This window comes from Apodemus sylvaticus, chromosome 1 (assembly GCF_947179515.1).
Source record: "Apodemus sylvaticus chromosome 1, mApoSyl1.1, whole genome shotgun sequence".
In the NCBI taxonomy this organism is placed as follows: domain Eukaryota; kingdom Metazoa; phylum Chordata; class Mammalia; order Rodentia; family Muridae; genus Apodemus; species Apodemus sylvaticus.
In genome coordinates, this window is record NC_067472.1 from 79,705,185 (window position 1) to 79,729,554 (window position 24,370).

A 24,370-nucleotide genomic window follows, 5' to 3' on the forward strand; every position below is an offset into this window, starting at 1 on the left:
GAGGAAGGACTCAGGTGTGAGCCATCAAAGGCTGGCTGTGGGAAGGGGAGAAGCAGCCAGGCTGGTGCTGGAGCTCTTCCCTCCCTCCCTCCCTCCCTCCCTCCCTCCCTCCCTCCCTCCCTCCCTTCCTCCCTCCCTCCTTCCTTCCTTCCTTCCCTCCCTCCCTTCCTCTCTCTCTCCTTCCCTGTCTAACCTGCAAGATCCTGAGTTGCAGGCTGTGGGACAGTTCTGAATTGCTTACAGCAGGACTTGGCCGGTGGAGCCCTGAAAAAGAATTTTTGCATGTGCCTCTGACCCAACCAGTGCCTTGCTTGGGATTTGGAAACGTATTAAATGTTTGCATAGAGCCAAAAGCACAGGTGTGGGGCAGCCTGGGTTTGGTGGATGGGTAGCCTAGGCTCTTGGGGTCTGCTGGGCCTTCAAGAGCCAGGCTTCAGCTCTCCCTGCCTTTCAGGACCTCCCCTCGTTCACCCAGAATGTGCACAGACTGGTAAACGACCTCCGTTACTACCGGCTCTGCAATGACAGCCTGCCCCCTGGCACCGTGAAGCTCTAGGAGTGCCTGCCTGCCTTCCTGGCTGCTCACTGCCCCAGGGATGTGCCTGCTGCCACCGCCACCTACACCACCTGCACCTGTGCCACAGGAGTCTGTGACAAGCCTTGGCCACTCTGGATGGGCGTGCCCTGAGCACTCGGCCTGCCTTTGCCCCATCCTGCTGCCTTCAGCACAGCAGGCTTTGGAGTCCATTTGACACTGGCAGAGTTTCCATGCATTTGGAACTGGCAGAGGGCCCTGTGGCCAGATGCCAGCCAGGTACCCAGGGATCCCAGCCACAGCGTGGGCCATGCAGGTCATGTGTGTCAGTCCTGAGTCAGAATCGCCAAGGACCGCTTATGACAGTGCCACCTTCTCACCATTCCACCTCCCCGCCTCCTGGCCCAGCCAGCCCAGGAGAACTTCGACATCAGAACTGTTTCTGTCGAGCCTCCTGCCCCTCCGATTGCCTTGAAGTCTCTGCTCTTTGTCAGAGATTCGCGAAGACTCGCGGTTTTTGTTCTTGTTTTCTCATCATTCCATTGTGATACTAAGAAGCTTAATGACTAAATAAAATGCTTAAGTTGTTGTTATATAAACACTAGTTATGGGGTGTCTTTGTACCTGAACCTCCTTAAGGCCGGTCTCCACGGAGTTGCAGTGGAACTCTGTGGTGCTGAGGCCCGTGTTGTCTTGGGAGAGTAGTGAGAGGAGGCCCAACTGATGTGGACATCTCCCTCACACTACCTAAAGAAACACGCTCAAGGCTTGGGGAGCTGCTCTCTGGGACAGTGACCCCGTGTAGAGGCAGGGTGTATCATCCCGAGGCTGTCTTCCTGCTGGATCATGTCCCTTCCCACCTGAGATGTGTGGGACTCTGGGACGAGGGTCACCAGTGGCTGACCTAGGGAGGGCGAGCCTGGGCAGCCGGGCAGCAGGTGGGTATCAAGGACCAGGGCCAAACTCATGACAGAAAACAACTAAGTGGAGCAGACCTCAGAGGGTTGGACAGGCAGAGGGTGACAGTATCTCTAGACTGAAAGCAGGGTGAAGCTGAGTGTCAGGGACCAGGCGGCTTTGGTGGGGTCATGGATGAGTTGTCACCTCCTACCCCTAGTGGTAAGTAGACATTCTCAGCAGTAATTCTAGGACAGCATTCCATGTTGGGACCTGTCACCTGTGTCACATGAGACAACCCCTAGCTGACTTGGAGCCATCCAGAATGGGAAATGGGTAGTGAGTCCTGCAGGCATCCCTTCTGCCTGGAGCAGTGGGGGGTGGGGAGGTTGTGACAGGCAGGGTAGTGCGCTGTGCGTGCGTTCAGCATGTTTGGTGACTGTGCTTTGGCCGCTGAGTGTGGTCTGATCAGTTGCTCTGCTCTGTTCTCTCATGTAAACCCTGTGTCCTCTCTGAGCCCTCCTCTGTCTCCTCTCTCCACTGTCTCCCAGCACTGTGTCTGTCCCCTGTGTCTGTGGTGCTGGGGTATTCACACTAGTAGGAGGATGAGAGCAGCCTTTGTTCCCGGCGTGATGCTTGGTGTGGAGCAGGGGCCTCAAACTGCTGTGTGGGTGAAGATTTCTTCCACAGGTCCCTACAGGAATTGACAGAGGAGCCTCCTGACCAACCCTCCCAGCATAATGAACCATCCTCGGGCACAATGGCCTCAGCACAATGGCCTCCTCGCCTTTCTGAGTTCCTCGGGGAGGGTGCTCAAGTGCCCTTCTTCACTGCCTGAAGGAGCTCCTGCTCAGGGTTCTCCCTTTCTTCCTGCCTCTCAGCACTTGGAACTCCCTTAAAGGGCCTTGTTAATTAATTGACTGGGGCCTTTGGAACTGGGGAGGCATTGTTGATGGATCTAGGAAACCTACCTCCAGAATCCACTGCTGGGGCCCCTGGGATGGGCCTGTAGGAGAGTGGGAACTAGAGAGTCAGTGATCTACGTGACTCACCCAGGAGTGCAGGTCCTCTCTGGGCAGGCATTTTGGAAATACGTAGGTTTTGTTTTAAAAACTAAGCCTCGTTTTTATTTCTCCTGTTTTCTGTATGAAAATAATATGTTTGTAGATAAAGGAGAATTGAAATGAGTTTCAAGTCTTTAGCTTTGACCTTTGATCCTCCTGCCTCAGCCTTCCAAGTGCTGTGTATCACCATGGGACCTGTGACACAGATACACCACCGAGCATTCTCTTCTGGTCCCAAAGAAGGGAGGAAATGAATCTTTGAACTTAATGATCCTTGCCACAGGTCCCTCCATCTGGAGAACTGTCTTTCAGGCTCTAGTCTTGAACCCACTGACAATCTCTGGCTCTAGCTGCCCTCCGGCAGAGGCCAGAGCTGGATTCTGTTTTCATCCTCGGAACTTGGGGTGGCATAGGTCCCACGTTGCAAGGCTACAGCCCGCACACACCGTGGCGGCTCGGCCCCCCCCCCCCCAATCCTTGTTCACTGTGATGGGCTGAGGCCTGAACTCTGGGTGACCTTGCTTCTATCCTGTGAAGGACAAGTGACTCAATCTGTGAGGCAAGCTGTGCTCAGCATCCGTTTCCCCAAAGGTTCCGAACCCCTTACCCAGGACAGCAGCCCAGGGGTCTGCCTCTTGTAGTTGCCAGCTTCCGAGGAGTCCCTGCCCGTGCGACAGAGGGCTTACAGAAGAGGAAACAAGCTTGGGAAGGGGAGGGATGTGCCCAAGGCCACACAGGCAGGCTAAGCTTGAGTCATTCTGGACCCTCAGTCTTGATGCTGTGTCAGCACTGGCCCGTTTCCTCAGCCCTACTGGGGAAACCAGGACCCGCCTCAGTCTAAGGGCCTGAGATGTTCTTCTGCTGTCTCTAGTCATTCACAGATGTCACCTTTGGTGATTGAGAAGGCTGGGATATGCTGGAATGTGACTATTACTCTTGTCCTTTTCTTGTCTTGGCTAGAGTACTGTGCAGGGTTGCCCTGGCAACACTGCAGGTGTTCTAGGGCTAGGCCTGGCTGTAGGAAGAACAGGAAGCAGGAGCCCTTTGGGCTCCAATTTGGCCACACTTGGTTTCATGCTGTTCTTACTGGGCCACATCCTCTCAGAGTCATGGAGCTAGTGTGCGCATGCTGCCTGGTGCTCAGCAGGGCTCTGAGTCAGCGCCTGCTGCTGCTGCTGCTGCTGCTGCTGCTGCTGCTGCTGCTGCTGCTGCTGCTGCTGCTGCTGGTGGTGGTGGTGGTGGTGGTGGTGGTCATGGGTAGAGGCAAGATGTGGCCCCCCGGCCTTGGGGGGAATGATGAATGATCACAGAAAGCACCCTACCATTGAGACACATCCCCCACACAAGCTATTAAGATATGGTAGGCAGCCGCACTGTGACATGCTCACTGATAGCCGCATGGAGTCGTCCGGGTTCCCAGGATTCACAGCTGGAGCTCTGCACAAACCAAGTGGGTCCTAGCACAGGAGCAGGCACCCCGTATCTATCCTCTCTCTCCCAGTTCCAGGCCCCTCCCTCTGGAGATGCTGAGGCACTTGGGAGCTCGGGGACACACAGGAGGCCTGATCATAAGTCAGCCTCCAGCAGATATGGGTTTGAGTGTAGATGCGTTGTTGCCCAGGCCCTCGGCTCTGGGGAACATGGTGCCAGTGTTCTACTCCATCCCAAAGTCATTCCAGGTATGAGTGGTAACCGCCCAGCTGTGCCAGCCACCGTGTAAGCACAACCACAGCCTTCAGGCGAGCCACATAGGCCCAGTTCACAGTACAGTGGGATGAGGGCAGCGCCTCTGAATGAGGCGTCATGCACGATTGCTCAGTACACGATTCCTGTAAGCTGTGACTGGCTTTGCTGCAGGCTCGGGGGTGTAAAACCCACAGCCAGTGGCCCTGCATCAGTCAAGGTGACCGCAAGATTCAGGAGACGTTTGATCTTTTTGTTGTTGACTTAATGTGGTGTTTTGCTTTTTTTGAGTTGGGCTTTGAGATCTCAACGGTCTTCAAACTGTGTAGTCAAGGATGACGTTGAACTTGTGATCCTGTAGCCTGTACCTCCCGAGTGCTGGCATTGTGCGTGTTGGTTTATTCACTGCTAGGTTTTAAACCCAGGGCTTCATGCATGCGAGGCAAGCACTTTACCCACTGGGCCATCTTCTCATCAGATGCTTGGCCTGGAAAAGGCTGGGGTTGGCTTGAGTGAGATGTCTGACCCTGAGACAGGTGTCAGGAGAGAAGCCTGCCCCAGGCTGGACCCCAGGACTTCTCTTGCCTCTCCTTAAGTCCCTCACATATCCACTAGACTGGCACTTGGGGGAAGCTAGGAAGTGGCTCAGAGACCACTGGCCAGAGGTATACACAGCCCCACAGCTGAGTGCAGCTGACCTGACAGCTAGGGCTGGTCACGTGGCTGTGGGGTGAGCGCATATGGGAACTGGATGGCCTTAGTGGCCCAGGTCTGGGAGGAGTGGCAAGGGGAGTGACTGCACCAAGGTGTGAACAGGAGTCACCCTGCTTCTTAAACATTCAGAGGCGTGGGGTTGAGAGTGTACATGACTGATGGGGGAGTCTGTGCTTCACCACCTGTGCTTCAGCATCACACCAGCATCACAGAGACAAGAAAAGGTCCAGCCGTAGACTTGCAATTCCCCCTGCTCACTGCTGCTCATCCTCCCATCATGCCTTTCTCTGTGGGAAGCTGGACCAGAGCATGTGGCTGCTGCCAGTGCTGCGTGCTGGTGCCCACAACTGCCCGGTGTACCCCTTTCTCCTCCGTGCCATGAGAGAGGGCTTGAAGTGGAAATGCAGTGTGCATGTCACCAGCCTCTGAGGACACTGCCTGGACTTCTCTCAGGATGAGACCTCAGGAGGTCGTCCACCCTTGTGCACAAGATGTTGGGTTTCCTGACCGTGGCAGCTGCATTACCCTCGTCTCTGAGGTGAATGACTCAAGGCCGTTTCAGAGGGCCAGTCCCTTGTCACTTGGCTCCATGAGACTTGAGGATGTAATGACAATAGGATCACAGTAGTCACTCATTACCAGCAGGAAACAGAGCACAGGATGGGAAGTGGCCAGGGACAGCGGTCTCTCCAGACCTCCCCTGGTGATCTGCTTCCTCTGGCTCTGCTGCCCTGTCTCCATTTTCAGAAATATCCATGATTGTGCCTGATCCTGTGTGAGAACCAAGCACATATGTAACAGGTCCCCGTGAATTGGGCCTTGTTGCGCAACATACTTCAGAAGGTATTTGTTCTATAATACTCCAGAAAAGGGGCTGGAGAGATTGGTTTAACCATTGAAAGCACTAACTGCTCTTTCAGAGGACTCAGGTTTGATTTCCAGCATGCATAGGGTGGCTCACAACTCCAGTTTAGGGGATTTGTTGCCCTCTTGTGGCCTCCTCGAGTACTACAATGCAGCAGCTCCCTAGTCAGAGCTAGACTGCAGCTGCTCCAATCCTCCCCTCCCCTCCTTCCTTTGCAGGCTGCTGGGAGCTCACCTCCATGCTCTCCCTCTTCTTCAAGGTCTGAGTTCAGGACCACATAGACAGCCCCTGTGCCTCAACCTGCACAGCTTTGGGCTTAATCTGACCAGGGCAATGGAGAATAAAGAGATGACAGGTGACACAGGTACAGAAAAGCTGGGATCTGGCAGGCCAGATGGAGCCGCTCTAGCCGCTGTCTGGAAACTCAGTGGGGTTAACTACTCTTGGTTGGGAGTCTCCATAGTGGGACAGCCTTCGAAGGCGGAAACTGCCTTCGAAGAAGCTGCGGTGGGTACCTTCTGCACACCGCCAGCATCCCATTCTTAGATCAAGAGAAGGAGTGCTCCACACTCCGCTGCCTGCAACCTCCATCTTCCTCTGCCTGCCTTCCTGCTTCCGGCTCCTGCCAGCTCCTCACCTGCTGTTATTTTTGGGGAGTGTCTCTGCCAGTTCTTGTTGAAGTGAGACTGGAGGCAGTCATCTTAGAAGGAGAGGTTAACCGGGCAGTGGTGGCGGCTGCCTTTAATCCCAGCACTTGGGAGGCAGAGGCAGGTGGATTTCTGAGTTCGAGGCCAGCCTGGTCTACAGAGTGAGTTCCAGGATAGCCAGGGCTATACAGAGAAACCCTGTCTCGAAAAAACCAAACCAAAAAAAAGGGGAGAGCTTCACTTTGGCTCATGGTTCAGTCTCAATCCCTGGTCACTTGCCTTGGTCTGTGGCAGCACAGACCCTTTTGGCAGAAGCATGCGGCAGTGGTGGCTGGTTTACCTCTTGTTGGCTGGGAAGTGCAAAACCACACAGGAAGAGACTGAGGTCCCATCCCAACGTCCCCTCCAGGGCATGCATGTCCTGACGTGATTTCCTCTGCTAGGTATCACTCTCTGGTGGTACCACAGGCTAGGTACCGGCTCTTAAAGCCTCTGGAATCACCAAGACTTAGAATGAGTTAAAACAGACTCCCCGGCTGAGGCCTGATGGGACTGATGCTTCGCCTGCGGTCAGGGCCCAGGTTTTAGGCTGAGGGGTCACTAGAGAGGCCAATTGTAGGTCTCCAGTGCTGGTGAGTGTGTGTGTGTCAGAGCAATAGAGAAGGTGTTAGTACAAGGGGTAATAGTGGCTGTCACTTCCAGCAGCGTGTGAAGTCATAGGCCTGAGGGTACATCCTGGGGTGAGGAGCTGTGGTGTGAGGGAACTCTGGAGCACCCTGGGATGACTTTACACAGGAGTGGGGCTGGTAGTGGTGGTAAGGCCCAAGGACATGGGATATAGCCAGGAAAAGAAATGAGCAGAGTATATATATATATATATATATATATATATATATATATACATACATACATACATACATATCTGGGGTAAGACAGTAGGATGTGGTGGGGCCTGTGGCACTGACACAAATCTACAGCATTCCTTCACCAGCTGTCACACGTGGCCCCACCAGCCAGTGTGTTAGACATGACTGGACTGTCAACAAGAAGGACTGGCTCTGGCGGTCTCGAGTCACAGGGACAGGAAGGTGGCATTCCCAAAGAGACACACAGCTATGTGGGGACCTGGCTGGGGACACTCCCGTATCTGTTGCAAGCATTGTCACCCATGCTCACCTTGGGGACATCTTGTGGAGAGGCCTTATATAAGAAGGGGTGGCTGCCACCTGCCTGCATCCTCAGCGCTGGGAAGGCCCAACAGCCTGGCAAGTCCTGCCACCTCTCCTGTCACCATTTAGCCAGCCTGTGCTGAGGGATTTGCTCTTAATGAATCTGCCGTGCTTTTCTGGTGCTGACAAACTCTTGCCCTTCATAAACGTTTCATGGCTCAACTTAGCACTGGGGAATGAACTCCCACTCCCTGCTCCATGCCGGGCATGGTCTAGCTCACTCTGGCTCTGGCAGTAATCCCCAGCACAGTGACTCCCCTAGTGGCCTGTAGGGAACTGGCAGGGTTCTGCCTAAGGAAAGGTGAGTGGGGGCTCACCTGGAGCATGGAAGCACCTGTCCAAGTCCCTCCCACTGGCCCTGTAGACCTACTAAGCCACGAGAAGGCTGCAGCCCATAACTGAACCATGTGAGAAAAGGAGGGGTACCCAGCTCTCCTGTGGACTCATGGGAAATTCTTTTTGCGAAGTTGTCACGCAGCTCCCATCATAGCCCTCCCTCCTTCGGTCTTGGCCACGACATTTAGGGGCAACTGGTTCCATACATAGTTCAGGGGTGATCTCCTCCTCACTGTTATACCGATGTTAGAAGACACCAGTACCAGATAACTTAGAAAACATTTAATTGGGGGTTTGATTACACTTTCAAGGGGTCTAGGACTATCATGGTGGGGAGCTTGGCAGCAGGCAGGCAGCCATGGTGCTGAAGCGGTAGGTGAGAACTTACGTTCTGATCCTCAGGCCCAGAGAGTGAAACTGAGCCTGGCGAGAGTTACAAGCCCACCCCCCAATGACACACCTCTTCCAACAAGGCCATAATTACTCCAATAAGGCCACACCTCCTAATCCTAAAGGGTCGGGAACCCAATATTCAAATACATGGGCCTAGAGGGGCCATTCTCGTTTAATCCACCACAAGAAGATTTTGACCAGTGGGCTTGGGGCAGTCAGAATATCTCATTTGCTGGGATATGTGAGAAAGAGAAATTCCCACCGTCTGGGAGAAGGTGTGGGAGGGGACATGATGTCAGTAGTGAAAGCAGCTGTCTTATCACAGCCAGAGGATGAAAGGATAGGAACAGCACTGAAGAAAGAGCCAGAGAGCTGAGCCGGGGAGCATCCCAGACCTTGATACACATGTATGGGCCAGGTGTGTCTGGAGACCGCCGCTGAGCTGGCTTAACTAGCACTCAGCAGTGCTCCACCCTCCAAGTCAGAGTTCATGAGAGCATCACTTCTGTGAAAAAAACAAGTAAATTCGTTAGCCAGCAGCTGAAGATTCCATACATCAATTGGGGCATATCACTTAGTTGTGACAGGTCTGCCATGTGTCACTTATTTCCGCTGACTGGGGTGGCCTCAGTTCAAAGACACCCATGCTTCCTGTCTCCTATGGCCATTGCCCAGAACCCTTTTCTCCCATACAGGGCAGAGACATGCCTGGCCAGCCTGTGTGCATGTGTGCCCATGTGCAGGGCTGCCAGGGATTGTAGGAAACAAGTCAGTGAAGGAAAATGGAAGAACAGACTCAGTTCAGCCTTGAATGGTGAGATCAGACTCTGATTGGCCTGCGAGGTTGGGGTTCTCAGACCCTGTGGCTTGGTTTCCGGGGGAGAGGAGGACACACCAAACAGTCTCAGGGTCACTTTTTTTTATTTGTAGTCAAGGTAGGGAGGGGGAAAGGCCTGGTTTTACCAGGTCCAGAAACTGCAGGGTGGGAGGTGAGACTACCTGATTTCCAGCCCCCCGCCCCCGGGGTCTTATGGAGGTAGGCTGTTTTCTGGAATTTCATGGGTGGCACAGTTTTCTTAAAGGCTTGGGTGTGTTTTATGGCCCTGGTTTTAGGGTGGTGGGTTCCTTTAGAAATGAATGTGTGACATCTGAGGTTAGGCAGACCCTTCACCTGGCTTCTAAGACAACCGGGAGACAGTCCTGCGAGCTGACTCATGTGGGTGCTGGAAACTGGAACGCAGGCCCTCTGCAGGAGCAGAGTTCTCAACAACTGAGCCATGTCTCCACCACCAGACTGATTCCTCAGAGTGGAGCAGAAAGCCAGTGAGTATAAATCCAGCTGCTGCCCCCTCTAGGTCTCCTATACCCCACCTGCATGCCCTTCCTCACCACATGACCCTCACCAGAAGCCGAGCAGATGCCCGACCTCTCCAGAGTCTAAACCAAAATAAACCTTTGTTTGTTTGTGTAGCCCTGGCTGTCCTGGAACTCACTCTGTAGGCCAGGCTGGCCTTGAACTCAAGAGATCCACATGCCTCTGCCTCCTCAGTGCTGGGAATAAAGGTGTGAGCCACCACTGCCTGGCCAAAATATGTGGTGTTTGTTGTAGCAAAAGAACACAGACACATATAGACATGTTGGGGCTCTTCTGGGGAGAGGCCTTCTGCTCACCTTTCCTTGCTGAGCTAATGCCTCTGCAGCCACCGTGGGACATGCCAAGCAGGGGGTGGTGAGGTGGCTCCGGGTCGGACACTGAGGGAAATAACCAGGACACAGGTCTCCCACCAGCCTTTGCTCTCAAACACTGCTTGAGAAGTGGCCTCCAGGCCCCCACCACCCCCAGTGCCACACTAGTTTGTTCTGCCAACACCTGGGGTTTATTGGCCAGTTCTCCCTGGCTGACTGGGTGAAACCTCACAGTGGATCAGGTCTTCCTCGAGTCAAGTCAGATAGCCTCATGCCCCAGGTGAGACTGCTGCCTCATCTGACTGTGTAAGCACGGCCTTCAGTCAGGAGAATGGACCTGCTCACGATAGAAGCAGAGAGAAAGTTCCACAGCAAAGAGGACAGTGCCGTATTGGCTAAGAGCTGAGGCAGTGATGTTATCTGACGTGGTATAAAACTCACGCTGACGCTTGGTCGCCCACTGTGGGGTCATGTAGAAATTGCTCAGGAATGGAAGAGTGCTTTTCTCATGGGAATGGAGCTGGGTCACTTTTCTTTCTTTTGTTCACTTTTCTTTTCTTTTCTTTTCCTTTCCTTTTTCTTTTCTCTCTTTCTTTCTTTCTTTCTTTCTTTCTTTCTTTCTTTCTTTCTTTCTTTCTTTCTTTCTTTCTTTCTTTCTTTCTTTCTTTCTTTCTTTCCTTCCTTCCTTTCCCTTTCTTTCTTTCTTTCTTTCTTTCTTTCTTTCTTTCTTTCTTTCTTTCTTTCCTTCCTTCCTTTCCCTTTCTTTCTTTCTTTCTTTCTTTCTTTCTTTCTTTCTTTCTTTCTTTCTTTCTTTCCTTTCTTTCCTTTCTTTCCTTTCTTTCCTTTCTTCTCTTCCCTCCCTCCCTTCCTCCCTCCATCTGTCCCTCCGTCCCTCTCTCTCTCTCTCCCTCTCTTTTTTTTTCCTACAGCTCAGGCTAGCTCGAACTTGCTCTGTCACTGAGGCTTCCACACCCGTCAGAACCTCCTCTCGCCTCTGTCTTCTTAGTGCTCGGGTTGCCGGCGTGTACCACAACTCCCAGTTTCATGCAGCGCTGAGAGTTGAACCCAGGGCTTCATGCACGCTAGGCGAGCAGACTACTGACTGCGCCTCAACTCCAGGCAGTTCCTGCATGCTCTCACTCTAGTTTTGCAAGCACACCTGCTATGTGATGCTGTCTTCACAGACAAGGCCAGTGGCATGGGGCTGCATCCCCGGCATTCCACGGCCTCCCTCTGAGCTCTTTTCTGCTTAAGTCATGCAGCCTTGGGCTTCCATACAGCGGCAGCAAACAGACTGGGGCGTCGGCCTTGCCTCCTTTCATAGCATCCTCGCCAACCTGGGAGGGCCACAAAAGCCATAAAATAGCCACTGTGATTCTCCCAAACCACCACAAAAGGCTCTTCTCTCTCACCACATGTCCCCAGCCACAGTGCCAGGTAGGAGAGGCCTCTCTCAGAGACACCACACCCAGATGTCTTCACTTGTTGACTCTGAACACTCAGTCTTAGTACAACCGTTTTGATTGGCAGCCAGGCCCACGTCCTCCTGTGCAGACGCAGCCCAGACCCTACCTGAGTCAGCTGGTCAGGAGGTTGAATTATTTTCCTTTACTGATTTTATAGTAACCGGAATCAAACCTGGTGTCCCACACATGCCCGGAAACTGTTCTCCATACAGACACATCCCCAGCCCTGTTTTTACCCCATTTTGTTTGTTTGCCTTTTCTTGATAATGTCCTTAACCCAGGAGGAGGTGTGGTCCCTTCCCTGTGGTATCTGGCTCCTCCCATCAAAGTTGAATCTGAAGACTGCTTTCTTATTACAAGTGCGGCCATCACCATGAGGACCTTGGAGCAGCTGCCTGGGTCAGGCTTTTCCCTGTTCAACACGTAAGAGCAGGAGGGTGCAACAGATCAGTAAGGAAATGATACTGTTTGTTCTGGAGACCTGCAGAGCTGGCACAGCTAACAGTGAGGGTCCACAATGCTTCATCCGTCCTCTAGGGGTCACCCACTCTTACCTTGGATAAGCTGGATCCCGTGAGTTTTCCATTTTTCTGTCAAGCCAGCTTTTCAAATAAAGTCCTCTCCCTTGCCTCAGCCTGTTCCTTGATGTGATTGTCCTGTGGTGCACTAAGCAGCTGATGTGTCCCCTAACACTGTCCCGTGTTACTGGACTTCTCTTAGTTTAATGAAACCCTCCCTCGAATGAAGTTTTTCCCTTTTCTGATCAAAAAATCCCAACACAGGACGAGGCTGGCTCCCGACGTTCCAGAAGGATATGTGCTGGTTCTTATTGTTTGTCAGCCTGACAGATCTAGGATCACCTGGGAGCAGGCCTGTGAGGGAGTTTCTAGAGATGGGTTCACTGAGGTAGAAGACCTGTTCTGTGGGCTGGGATCCCAGACTGAATGAGAAGGATCAAGCTAGCAGAAGAAGCTGGCTGTGTCCCCACCCATCAGCACAGTGGGTGCGATGTGCCCATCTGCTACCTTCCTGCCACCACAACTTCAGGGATGAGTGCAAAATCCTTAGTCGCTTTTGTCACAGCAACAGGAAAAGTAGTTAATACAAATGGCCACCATGCCAACGCAGACGGCCACCTTGTCAAGGCCACCCCGGTCAAGGCTTGTTAGGCCACTGAGATAAGAGTGGCACACCCAGAACTGAAGCCAGGTTCTGCTTTTGCCCTTGAGCTTGATTCTCAGCCTCAGTTTCCCCTATGATAGGGAAATACAGAAGCCACTGTCCTCCAGAGCTGCTGGGACTCACACAGATGAAGAGAACCGACACACAAAAGCTGTCCTCTAGGGGCTGGAGAGAGGGCTCAGTGGTTACGAGCACTGGCTGCTCTTCCAGAGGTCCTGAGTTCAATTCCCAGCAACCACATGGTGGCTCACAACCATCTGTAATGGGATCTGATGCCCTCTTCTGGGGTGTCTGATGACAGTGACAGTGTACTCATCATATAAAATAAATAAACAATTCTTAAAAAATGATGAAAGCTGCTTGCTGTCAGAACTTTGTAGGCCCACTGTGGCACATGCATGTCTCATGCATGTGTGTGAATCACCTACACACATATGAGAGCAGGTGTAATATTAACAGGGCATGTGCAATTGAAGTGCTGTTAGTACAACGTTCAGAATGATTACTTAAAAACCAAAAAGGGTCACTGGGCGAAAATGAACATTTTAAATGAGTGGATACATAGTCTCTTCTTTGCACAGTTTGGGCTTTTACATTTGCTCTCTATAGTGTTCATGGCCTGTAACACGGAGATGCTGCCGCAATGTAGGAGGTCTCTGGTCCTCCCCACTTGATCGACTCCAGATCCCAATCCCTGGCAAATTTTAGTTGTTTGGGAGCAGATGGGGACTTGACTCAGTTTAGGTGAGCAAGGCTGGAAGTTTTGCTCTTGACCTCTAGGAGGCAGCAGAGGGAAGCAAATGGGAACCTGCGCTGGGGGTGGGGGACCTGTTGGGGGGGGAAGGGAGGGGGGAGGAGTGCGGGGGGGGGGGCGGGGGGGATGAGTGGAAACCAGTCCAGGAAGAAAGGGCTGTCCCAGAGGCACTGCAAACTGCCTTTCTCCCCAGTGATCCCGAGTTTCCCTCCTAACGACTAGGGTAAAACAAACCAGCTATGAGCACTGAGGAAATGCGGAGCCAAGCCGGCCACCCCAAGGCTTAGTTTAATTGGGGATATGTTTTAACCTGAATGCTTACCTCATCTGAAGGCATCACAGATGTCAGCTGTGGAAGGTCAGAGGAACCCGGAGTGGCCCTAGACTCTGACCCTTACTCTACTCCTCCCCGAGCCTCTTCTCCCAGTTGAAATTTGAGTGTGGGAGGAACTTGAGGAGAACTCCATCAAGCTTCGGTTGTAATCCTTTGGATGATGTGCCTGCGATATAGAGTTGGTGCCAGTCAGTGTTTGTTACAGACCCGGCCCTTCTCCTCCCTGACTCCTGAGCTGAGGCCAGCTTGCTGGGCGCTGGACTTCCTGAGAACCCTTGCGATTGCTGAGCCCCAGACTCTTCTCTGAGCATGGCTGAGTTCTGAGTCGGAGGCTCCCTCTCGTCACAGAGCAGGCTTCAGTACTTGGCATGAGCAGGATGCGAACCTCCTACCACATCTCCCAGACATGCCACCTACATGCTGCCACCCTGCCTGCTCTCAGAGCAGGAAACAGCCGCGGGCATGATGTCATTCTTCTTCTGCCCCAGAGCCGTCGTCGCTGGATCCAGGCTCCACCTGGGCGGGCCCTGAGATAGCTACTCTCCCACCTCCAGCCACATCTTCGAACGCGTGCTGTGTGTGCTTCCTTCTGCCGAAGGCTTGTGCAGACGGTGGATGAAGCCAGCCACTGAGCAGCCTCAGTCTCCTTGTTTGTAACCTAGACAAAATGGACCCATTGAGAGTTGAGACTCACAGGATGGGGGACACTGTGACAAATAGCACACACTGCTGCCATCTTCCCCGTGCCTACTGCAGATGAGAAACTGAGGCAGACAGGGAGGGAGGGGGGTTCAAGAAATGGCCCAGATGCACAGGCCAGATGTGCTGGAGGCAGGATTGTCATCCAGAGCTGTTTGCCTGCAATGGGACCCTGGGCCACCTTGTCCCAGGTTTACTGTCCTGCGTCAGGAGGCCCCACACCCCCTGTTGTCTCCTCTCCTGCCCTATCACTGTCACTCCGGTAGCTACGGGATTCTCAGCCATCACCTTATTAATGTCTTCCCTTGGAACTGAAGCTCCATCAAGGGGCGGCCCTCCTATGGCTTTTTATATTGTCTTTGCCACTGTGTCTTGCATCTTAAGACGCCTCATGACGTAGCACAGAGCGATCTTGAACTAATGACTAACTAGCCTGCCTCCCAAGAACCAGGATGACAGGTATATGCCACTTAGCCTGGCTTCACATCTTGTCTTGTCCATGGATACCCTAGTATAGTGCAAGGACTGGAGAGCTCAAAGGGCTGGCTGTGCAGCACTGAGCAATAAGCTGAGAGACTGTTGCCTTGCGTCTGTGGGCCTGGATTTTATATCGGGCAGCACAAGCAACACGGCAAAGGAAAAGTTCCAGCCCATCACTGTCTAATGAGGCCTGCTCTTTTTTCCTGGGAGACTCTGCCCTCTGGGAGGGAAGGCTTTAATTGTACAGAGCTCTGGGCCCCTCCCTCATCTAAAAGCCCTGCCCAGGTACTACAGCTATACTGGCGTTTTGAGCCAGGGAATGGAGTGGACTTTTGGCTTCAACACTATGAGATTGTTTAAAAACCTCCCCAGTAATTGGCAACTGCCTAATCACTTGCTATAATTAGGAGAGCCTGGAGGCTTGGGCTCTGCTCTGAAGGTTTAGGAGCTCTCAGAAGGAGCCGGCCCGCAGCAGCTGATCCAAGGAAGTGTGGCGATCCAAGTCCCCCGGGACCGTGTCCCTTCAAAGCATGTTTGTATTTCCTGAAAAGTACCACTTTTATTTTTAATAGCAACTATTTTTTTTTCTGGTAAGTTTTTTTTAATGTAAGACAAATGTACAATTCCCCACTGTACAGTCAGCGAGTTTCCGTGAGCTAAACATACGTAGGGCACAGTCCCAAAGCTTCCCTTGCAGACTGTCCCAGTCACTGTACCCTTGCCAAGGGCAGTCATTGTCCTGCGTCTGAACATGGGAGACAGGGCTGGGATGATAGCTCAGACGGTAACGTGTCTGCCACACAAGCAGGAGGACCTCACATCAGCACCCACTTAAAAACCCAGCTGTGGTGGGGCATGCTTATAATCCCTGGGCTTGGGAGGCAGGGATGCTCGGTCAACCTAGCCTAATCCAAAAGGTCCTAGTGAGAAACCCTGTTTCAAAAACCAAGATGGACTCTGCTAAGGAGTAAAACTGGAGGTTGACCTTTAGACCTTGATGTGTACACACACACACACACACACACACACACACACACACACACACGAGAGAGAGAGAGAGAGAGAGAGAGAGAGAGAGAGAGAGAGAGAGAGAGAGAGAGAGAACTTTGCTCTGATTCTCATGCTCAAAGGCACCTGTAGCCTGCCAGGTTCCCTAGGTGCGGGAAGGTAGAGGCCTGTGGTTGCTTTGGCTTTTCTCCAGAGGTGTCGACCAATGTGTGCCAGACACAGTTGCAGGCCTAGTGCTGGAAGGTAAACTGATCTTGTAAGAGAAGGCACAAGCCTGCATTTTTATGGCAAATCTTAGATTCTTGAATGTGGCAAATGAGGAAATGTTGGCACATATGGTGCCAACTTCATCCAAGCCAAACCAAACATGCTTCTGGCCGGATTTGAACCATTAGCTGCCAACACAGGGGATCTGGAGGGCCCCAGGCCTATCGGAGAAACAGGTCTGAAGATAAACCTCACTGTTTAGATTAATTCACTAACACTGGGGATCAGAGAGGGATAGGCAGCAGTTGCCAGGGCAGCAGGGGTGGAGGCCGACGGCAGCACGACGGACACGCGGGATGAGGTGGCAAGGACATTCCAGGGAGTGGGGACAGCTTGGTGGATGAGCAGAGTCAGGGACCACAGCAGAGTTTGGTGTTGTCATGGCAGTGGGGACATGAGCAGAAGCCAGTGGTGTTTACAGGGCAAGCTGGGGTGAGATGGGGCTGGGCCTTCTGGCAGCAGGTGCATAGGTGGGCAGCTCAGGTGAGGGCTGGGGGTGGGAGCCTATTGGCAGGCCTTGGCCACATCATGGGATGAAGTACTGAGGCCCCAGGTGCAAAGTTCTAGTTCCTTAAACCACACCCAACTCCTGTCTGTTGCCAAGGTCAATGCAGCTATGACTGTTATTTCATTATGTAGCCCAGGCTTTCCTCCTGCCTCAACTTCTGGGGTTACAGGGTGTGCCACCCTGCCTGGCTGCAGCTCAGCCATTATTTGGTATGAAAATATCCATGGTATCCAAGGAGCTTTCTGATGCATTGAGAGTGTTTTTGGGAAGGCAGCCCCGAAAGGTAGCTCCTCCTACTGGTCTCTACCATCAGCTCTGGTGGAAGACTCCAAGCACAAAATCAATACCAATTTGAATTTTTCTCTATGAGCCCCTGACCTTGCATATGCCCCTGAAAACCTCCTTACAGCCCATGTTCCATTTTGCCTTGAACAAATCATGCTGGGTCTGCCTTTCAGACCACCCACGAAGGGACTGGTTGCGGCTCTGTGGTACAGCACTTGCCTAGCAGACATGACCCTGGGTTGCATTGCCTAGAGCAAGCAAGCAGAGACAACCCAGAGCTTCCTTGACCTGTGCATCATCTACTTGAGCCCCTGGGGTCACTTACCTACCCCCATTTGATCAGCAGCCATCTTTATTCACTCCACAGCTGGCGTGGTCCTCTCCTGATCCTTAGACTCTGCCCAGACCCTCTGCAGGCCCCACATGACTCAGACCTCTGTGATCTGTACTTCTCTGCTGTTCCCTTGCTGTCCCTTGTTCAGGCTGTGCTCCTCCCCCAACCCCAACACCCCAGGGTCTCAGCTTTTTGCACTGGTCATTGGTTCCCCTGCTAGAAACTTCCTTTCCCTGGCAGAGAGCCTCCTGGTGTCTCTCCTTCACCTCCTTCCAGGGCTTTGCTCCAATGCACCTTCTTATGAGACCTTCCTCCAAGCTCCACCCACATCTTCCCCTCCCTGCCCTTCACCCCTGCGCACTCTGCGCTGGTCTTATTAATGTCACTCATGTTCTCTCTTCATTCCTGAGCTGAGCATAAGGTAGTGGCTGCTCAGTGAGCAAGAGGTTGGGTGCCTCTGACAGGATATCACAGGGCTCTGTGCTTCCTCTGAGAGTTACTTAAGAGTAGTCCCTGAGACTTTTTCCTCTGGGCCCCCCTTGCTCTGAAACCCTCCCCTCGCCCCAGAACGTGGTTCCCAGCTTGAAAGGAACATGTCCTGCCACATGAATACTAACTGAGTCTCAAGGCCAAGGAAGTGTCACGTCAGTGCACACCCCGGGGCTGCATTTAAATGTGAACAGGCTCAGAGGATGCACACTGCATGCCTGTTGAGGGCAGCAGATTCCTTGTGGCCTTTCGTTCACATTAACCAATACTGGAATGCACCACTGCAATCCAGAAGTTCTCCTTCTGAAAATAGTTAGGAACTCCTTGCTCAGGGCCAGGAAGGAGCTCTGATAAGCAAGTGCAGTGCTCCCCTGGCCATCCTCACACCAGGTGGGCAGAGAGCTTGCCCACAATGCTTTAGTCTCTCCTGCCCCCAGGCAGAGAGCGGCAGCAGCTGGCAGTGAGTGGGGCTCACCCACAGGAGTCAGGCAATTCGTAATCCGTTAACCTTGAATTCTGCAAAGCCTGCCACTCGGCAAGCTGGGGGTGGCTGGAGTCATTCTTGGCTTGGGCAGAATTCAAATTAGCTCCTGCAATCAATGTGCAATTAATGGTTGCACACCCTGGGCATCCAGGCACTGTGCCCCATGCAGTGGGAAGAGTGAGGGGTGTAGCTTCATCCTGGAGCAGAGGTGGGGATGGGGGTGCTCATAGATGAGCAATCCTAGTTTGAGAAAGAGATGCTAAAAAGGTCTGAGTTTCGTCAACTCCTTGGCCCAGATATTCCTAATAGTGTCAGCATTTACTGAGTGCCTACTGTGTGCCAGATGCCTTCCCCACCCCTGGCTCTGGGGCACATTCTTCCCTTTTCATAGATACAGAAATTGAGGAGGGTCAGAGAGAGCAAGTGTCCTGTTCAAAGTCACACAGCTGGTCGAGTCCTGGATTTAACAGACTGCTAAGTCAGGATGGTTAACCAACCCTGCCCAGCCAGCCTTAAGCATTCTGCATTCGCAGACCTGCAGGACACACACACCCCCTTTGGTGACCACAACTTGCTGTCCTTTTTTGTGGCCTCTTAGGTCACGTTCTGGATCTCTGGTGTGGTTAGCCTGGGTGGAGAAGCCCTGTTTGTCACATCCTATGTTCAGCCCCTTGTGCAGGCTGCTTCTTTGCAAGCTCTCTGCCCTCCTGTGTGGTGACAGAAAGTCTGTTCTCAGATACCAAAGGTGACCAGGGACAAGGCTTTCAAACGCGGAGACCTTGCATCCCCATCCCTTCCTGAGTTCCAGATGGGTCCTGCAGTCTTTGCAGAGGCCCCTGGCAGCCTAAAGACCCACAGAAGCTGCCTTGTCGCTTAGGTGGCAGGGCTTTGGGTCTGGGTGAGAGGTCTTCTCTCGCTGGGAGTGAAGCTCCTTTGGGAGCGCCTTGCCTGGGATCTCTCACTTGTCCCTCTCCACTCCCGCGCGGCTCTGTCCCCCGCCCTCGCCCAGCGTGGCGCGTCCCCTCTCCGCGCGCGGGCGGGCGCTGAACAGTGTCGCCGGCCGCCTGCAGGTGTCTCCCCACGGAGGGGCGCGCGTCCCTGCGCCGTGGCCGCTGCCAGGCGCCGGCGGCTGCTCGCCGAGGCGCACTCGCGCTCCGGGCTCCGGGCGCGCTGGTCGGCTCCACTCTGCGGCCCCAGTCGCCTCGCGTCCTCGTCGTCCCGCGTCCCCGCCGGGGGCCATGGGCCCGCGCCGCGAGCGCCGTCGCCGACCGCAAGCACCCGAGCCCCGGGGCGGGCGCTGACGCGGGCACCGCTGCCAACTTCGCGCGGAGCTGCGGGCGGCGCGGGCGGCATGAAGACGAGCCGCCGCGGCCGAGCGCTCCTGGCCGTGGCCTTGAACCTGCTGGCGCTGCTCTTCGCCACTACCGCCTTCCTCACCACGTACTGGTGCCAGGGCACGCAACGGGTGCCCAAGCCTGGCTGCGGCCAGGGCGGCGGCGCCAACTGCCCCAACTCGGGCGCCAACGCCACGGCCAACAGCACAGCCGCCCCCGTCGCCGCGAGCCCGGCCGGCGCGCCCTACAGCTGGGAGGCGGGCGACGAGCGCTTCCAGCTGCGCCGGTTCCACACTGGCATCTGGTACTCGTGTGAGGAAGAGCTCGGTGGCCCGGGTGAGTGCTGGCGTGGGGTTCCCCGGGGATGCGCGCCCGCAGGTCCTGGGCCGGGGAGGTGGCGCATCCAGGTCCCCCGCGCGCGCACCCTGGCTGCGGGTCCCAGGGCGTGCGGTCCCTCTTCTGCCTGAAGTCATTCCCCCCCCCCCCCCATCCCTCTTTGCTCCCATCCGCCCCGTTTCAGCTCTGGAGGTGATAGTGGGGGCCAGGGACCTTTGCTGTAGGCGACCCTTCCCGCCGTAGATTTATGTGGCCAGGAGCCCAAGGGTTCTGCTACTGTCATCTCTTCTGCTACTGAACCTCTACTACAGGGCTGGGGGGAGCAGGGAGTAGGGGGAGTCTGATGGGCACCCTTATTTCTGTCCACAAGCCAGGGTATCCTGGAGCCCTCCCAGGAGTGGATACGGGGAGTGGATGCTGTGGGAGGGAGAGAAGGGAAGCAGGCGGGAAAACAGGGGCAACTCTGGGCTCCGGAGCTGGGGGATCAGGAAGTCTTGGCTTAGTACAAGTCTCTTTCAGAACGGGGGGGGGGGGGGGGGAGGAGGGAGCTGGCTTTTCAGAAAGTAGACCGACATCTTTGTCCCCTTACCCAGACTGCGGGGTGTGTGTGTGTGTGTGTGTGTGTGTGTGTGTGTGCTGAAGTGAATACCCCAACACGACAGCAAGGCTGGAGCACTCAGGGACCTCTGCGTGATAGGGGACTGTGCCATATGGTGGGTGGTACTGGCTGTGGGCTCAACCCACAGCTTGCCCACAGCAAGCCACTGCTTGGGCAGGATTCCTCTTATGTCCAGCTGTGTCTTCCCTACACTCAGCATAGCCTGGCTTTAGTCGCTAGCATGGTCACCCTGTTCCCTTAAGACGTCACTCTTGTTAGGTCTTTGCCCTCCATCCCCCATTTCTGGGTATTGCTAATAAATGTTTGCAGTGTGACATACAAAATAGAAATGTTGGCTAGGGTCTCAGGCTTAAGGGACTGGAGGTATCTATCCCGTGCTGCTTGCTGGGCCTCGGGGGAGGTGGGGGTGGACAATTGAACTTTTCCATGACTTTGTCTGAACATGTTGGCTATTTGCCCAAGACACATGATGTCTAAATAGGACTTGAGATTTCATTGTGACATGTGTTTAAAATAAAAAAGAAAAGGAAAGGAAAAAAAGAAAGGAAGGAAGTAAGAAAGAAAGAGAAAAACAAAAATTTACCGGACAGCCATGGAGCACATGCGCCCCCTTCCAGGCTCCTCAGGTCTCCGTAGACCTTCACACACACACACACACACACACACACACACACACACACACACACCAGCCCGAAGAATGAGAAGGGATGGCCTTGGGTGCCCCTCCAACTGCAGGCAGCAGTTCCTGAGATCTGGGTGACCCTGCCTTTGGGGGGCAATGCCACTCTACAGTGCCTGGATGGGCCTTGTCCCTGGCAGCTAGAGCCAACCTGCCCCTGCCTTTGTAGTATGTATGCCTGGGCTCTTGTCAGAGTCTGGTGGCTCCTCTGAAAGTTCCCTGAAGGCGGCCGCCCAAAGCTCATCCCTTGTTTCCTGTTTTCTGTCTAAGCTTGACTGCTGCTATGTTTTATTATTAACATAACATAATAATAACAAAAATTATTAACAGAAACATGTTTAAAGCAATGTTAGCTAGCTCCTGTGCATTTTGAGCACCAGGCCCTGCTAAAGTTGTCACCTGTGGAATCTTGTTACATCATAGCCTCTGGGCCAGGCAGCCACTTGTGGAAGACCCATTTTTCAGATTGGGCTCAGGGGAGGTTGATGAGGGAGCTTGGATTGTCTTCTTGGTGGCTGGAGAACAACCAGAGAACTGATGGAGAAGGGGACCCGTGCAGTTGGGGACCTGAGACAGGGCCCCTTATGGCCAACGAGAGACCTTCATCCCCAGCCCCATTCGTCAGGATGGGCGATCTGCTGGGAGGTTAAAACCCGAGGGCTGCTCTGCCTTCTTTTTCCTTGGCTAAAGCTTGTTCCTCCCAGAAAATCACAATTGTCTTCCCCTGAGCATGTCAAATAGTTGCTGATGAGAAATTCGGGCGCTCTAAGGCCATTCAGCTAGGTTCCCCTCACTACCGTGCACAGCCCCTAGATCTTGCCTTCGCCACTGAGCTCCAAAGGGTGTCAGGATGTACCTGGCCTCAAACTTTCGTTGCCATGGCAACCTGTCTTCTGGGTTCTGTGATGATTTTATTTTTTTTACTCCAAGAGGGAAAAACATCCCAACAAGGCCTGAACAAATCTGGCCCTATTCTTCCCTCGCTGCTGCTGCTGCTGCTGCTGCTGCTGCTGCTGCTGCTGCCGCCACCACCTCTGGGGAAGGCCTAGGCCCTGATCCACAATCCACCCAGCCGGGTCCACCCTGGCGGGGCTCCAGCCTGAGGAGCCCCACCAGCTCACTGGACGCTCAGCACCTCCCCCCTCCCCCCTGCTCCTCTGGGGCTGTCCTTGCCTCTCTACCTCTGGGCACCTGTGAGGGGGTGGCCTAAGTCCCTTTTCCCAGAGATGACACTCCAGCCTATCCTGAGCAGACATATAGTCAACCAGCCCCACCCTAAAGAGCCCTCTCCCTCTCTCTAAGAGAAGCCACGGGCGTCCTTAAGCACAGTCAGAGGACGACAGCCCTAAACAGTCTCCAGTCCCTTCCTGCAAATTAGACTTCTTACTGGGTTTACTATTTAGAAGAATTGGGAGGACCTCATTGGGGGAAGGGGGCAAGGTGGAGGCCTGGAGAGGGGACAAGGTCTTGGGGTGTAAAGTGACGAGGTGGAGCCTATGCTGACTGCTGCTTACGTGATGCGTGATGCGTGGGTCTTGGCCCTGTGAGTGTGTGGCTTAGGATAGGAGTGTATTAGGAAGCCCAAGATCGAGGCATTACGGGCTTGCAAGGCTGGTTGAGTGGCATTGGAGAGAGAGGAAGGGGCGGGCCCTGGGAGGGGAGGAGGTGTGCTCTGAGAGTGAGGGAGCTGGCATGCAGCCCCGAAGTGGAGGCAGAGACCCTGGACCTGTAGGTTACAGTCTGACTCTAGACTTGCTTTGTCCTGTGTGGGATGGTGGACAGATGGATCTTCCTCTTGCTACCAGGAGACTTGGCCAGAGCCTGTGCTTGCTACTTTGCGGAGGGAGAGAAAAGCAGCACACCCGTTCAGTGACCCCAAGGGGACTCAGCAGTTTATGCACCAGCCTCAATTCTGCTTCTCTGTCCTGAGCCCAAGGACACCTCCCCTTTCTTAGATTCTTCCCACAGTTCCAGGAGCTCAGAGTCAGTAGCTCAGGCGCTACTCGCCTGCATCCCAGAATGCCGCTCTTGCTGTCCCCTGGTCTTTACATGCCAGTCATGCTGGCTTTTAACACAGCAGGCTCCCTCTGGCCCCAGGGCCTTTGCACAGGCTGTTCCCTTACCTGAGTGCTTTTCTCCCAGATCCACCCAAGACTGTTTTCCACAATTTCAGTCTGCTAGGGCACTCTCGACCACGTGACAAAGGCCATCCCTACTTTTTGTTTTCTGCATACACTTTTTTTTTTCCTAATGCTGACCACTGGTCTCATGTATACATTAGTCAATAACACTTGTTTACCGTGTACCTCATGAACTTGGGGGTTGATGCTTAAAATTCTTTTTTTAAAAAAGAATTATTTATTTATTATATGTGAGTACAGTGTAGTTGTCTTTGGACACACCAGAAGAGGGCATCAGATCTCATTATGGATGGTTTTGAGCCACCATGTGGTTGCTGGGATTTGAAGTCAAGACCTCTGGAAGATCTGTCAGTGCTCTTAACTGCTGAGCCATCTCTCCAGCCCCGATGCTTAAAATTCTTTAGGGATTTGTTTATTTTTATTTTATTTGTATGAGTGTTTTGTCTGCATGTATGCCTGTGCACTACAGGAATGCTTAGTGCCTACTAAACCCAGAAAAGGGTGTCAGGTCTCCTGGAACTGGAGTTATTGACAGTTGTGAGCCACCATATGGTTGCTGAGACTTGAACCCCTGTCCTTGGGAAGAGCAGCCAGTGCTCTTAACCACTGGGCCACCTCTCCAGCCTCTGCAATGGATTCTTATCTATTCTGTCTGTCACTTTATGTGGAGCTTGGAATGGCAGCACACAGTAGGTACTCAGCAGAACTTTGTGGAATGTGTGTTAGTCGGTGTCTCTGGCTCTCGGGATCAGTTCTTCCAGACGGGATTTGCTTCTGTCAGGGGCAGACCACGCTTTTCTGTGTAAGCTCACCACACACTCCCTGCCCGGAGGAGGCACGAGTCAGGGCCCTTGTAATGCCCCTAGTTGGGAGGTTACTGGTGCCCAGGGTGTGGGCATCATGCTAGACAGGCTTCTTATGG

At 53.6% G+C, this 24,370-nt stretch overlaps 2 protein-coding genes across 6 annotated transcripts in view; both read left to right on the top strand.

The window, feature by feature from the left end:
• Window positions 1–1,134, top strand: part of Xpo6 (exportin 6) — an 88,157-nt gene extending 87,023 nt beyond the window's left edge. For 3 of the 4 annotated variants that reach the window (XM_052199625.1, XM_052199638.1, XM_052199617.1), the window contains one exon: window positions 455–1,134. In XM_052199625.1, coding sequence (XP_052055585.1) covers window positions 455–556 — 102 coding nt within the window. In that variant the 3' untranslated portion in view covers window positions 557–1,134. The remainder of the gene's footprint in view (window positions 1–454) is intronic. The other variant, XR_007980303.1, reaches the window with a different exon arrangement.
• Window positions 1,135–19,493: 18,359 nt separating this feature from the next.
• Window positions 19,494–24,370, top strand: part of Gsg1l (GSG1 like) — a 200,552-nt gene continuing 195,675 nt past the window's right edge. For both annotated transcript variants that reach the window (XM_052199696.1, XM_052199699.1), the window contains exon 1: window positions 19,494–20,009. In XM_052199696.1, the coding sequence (XP_052055656.1) occupies window positions 19,691–20,009 (319 nt within the window). In that variant the 5' untranslated portion in view covers window positions 19,494–19,690. The remainder of the gene's footprint in view (window positions 20,010–24,370) is intronic.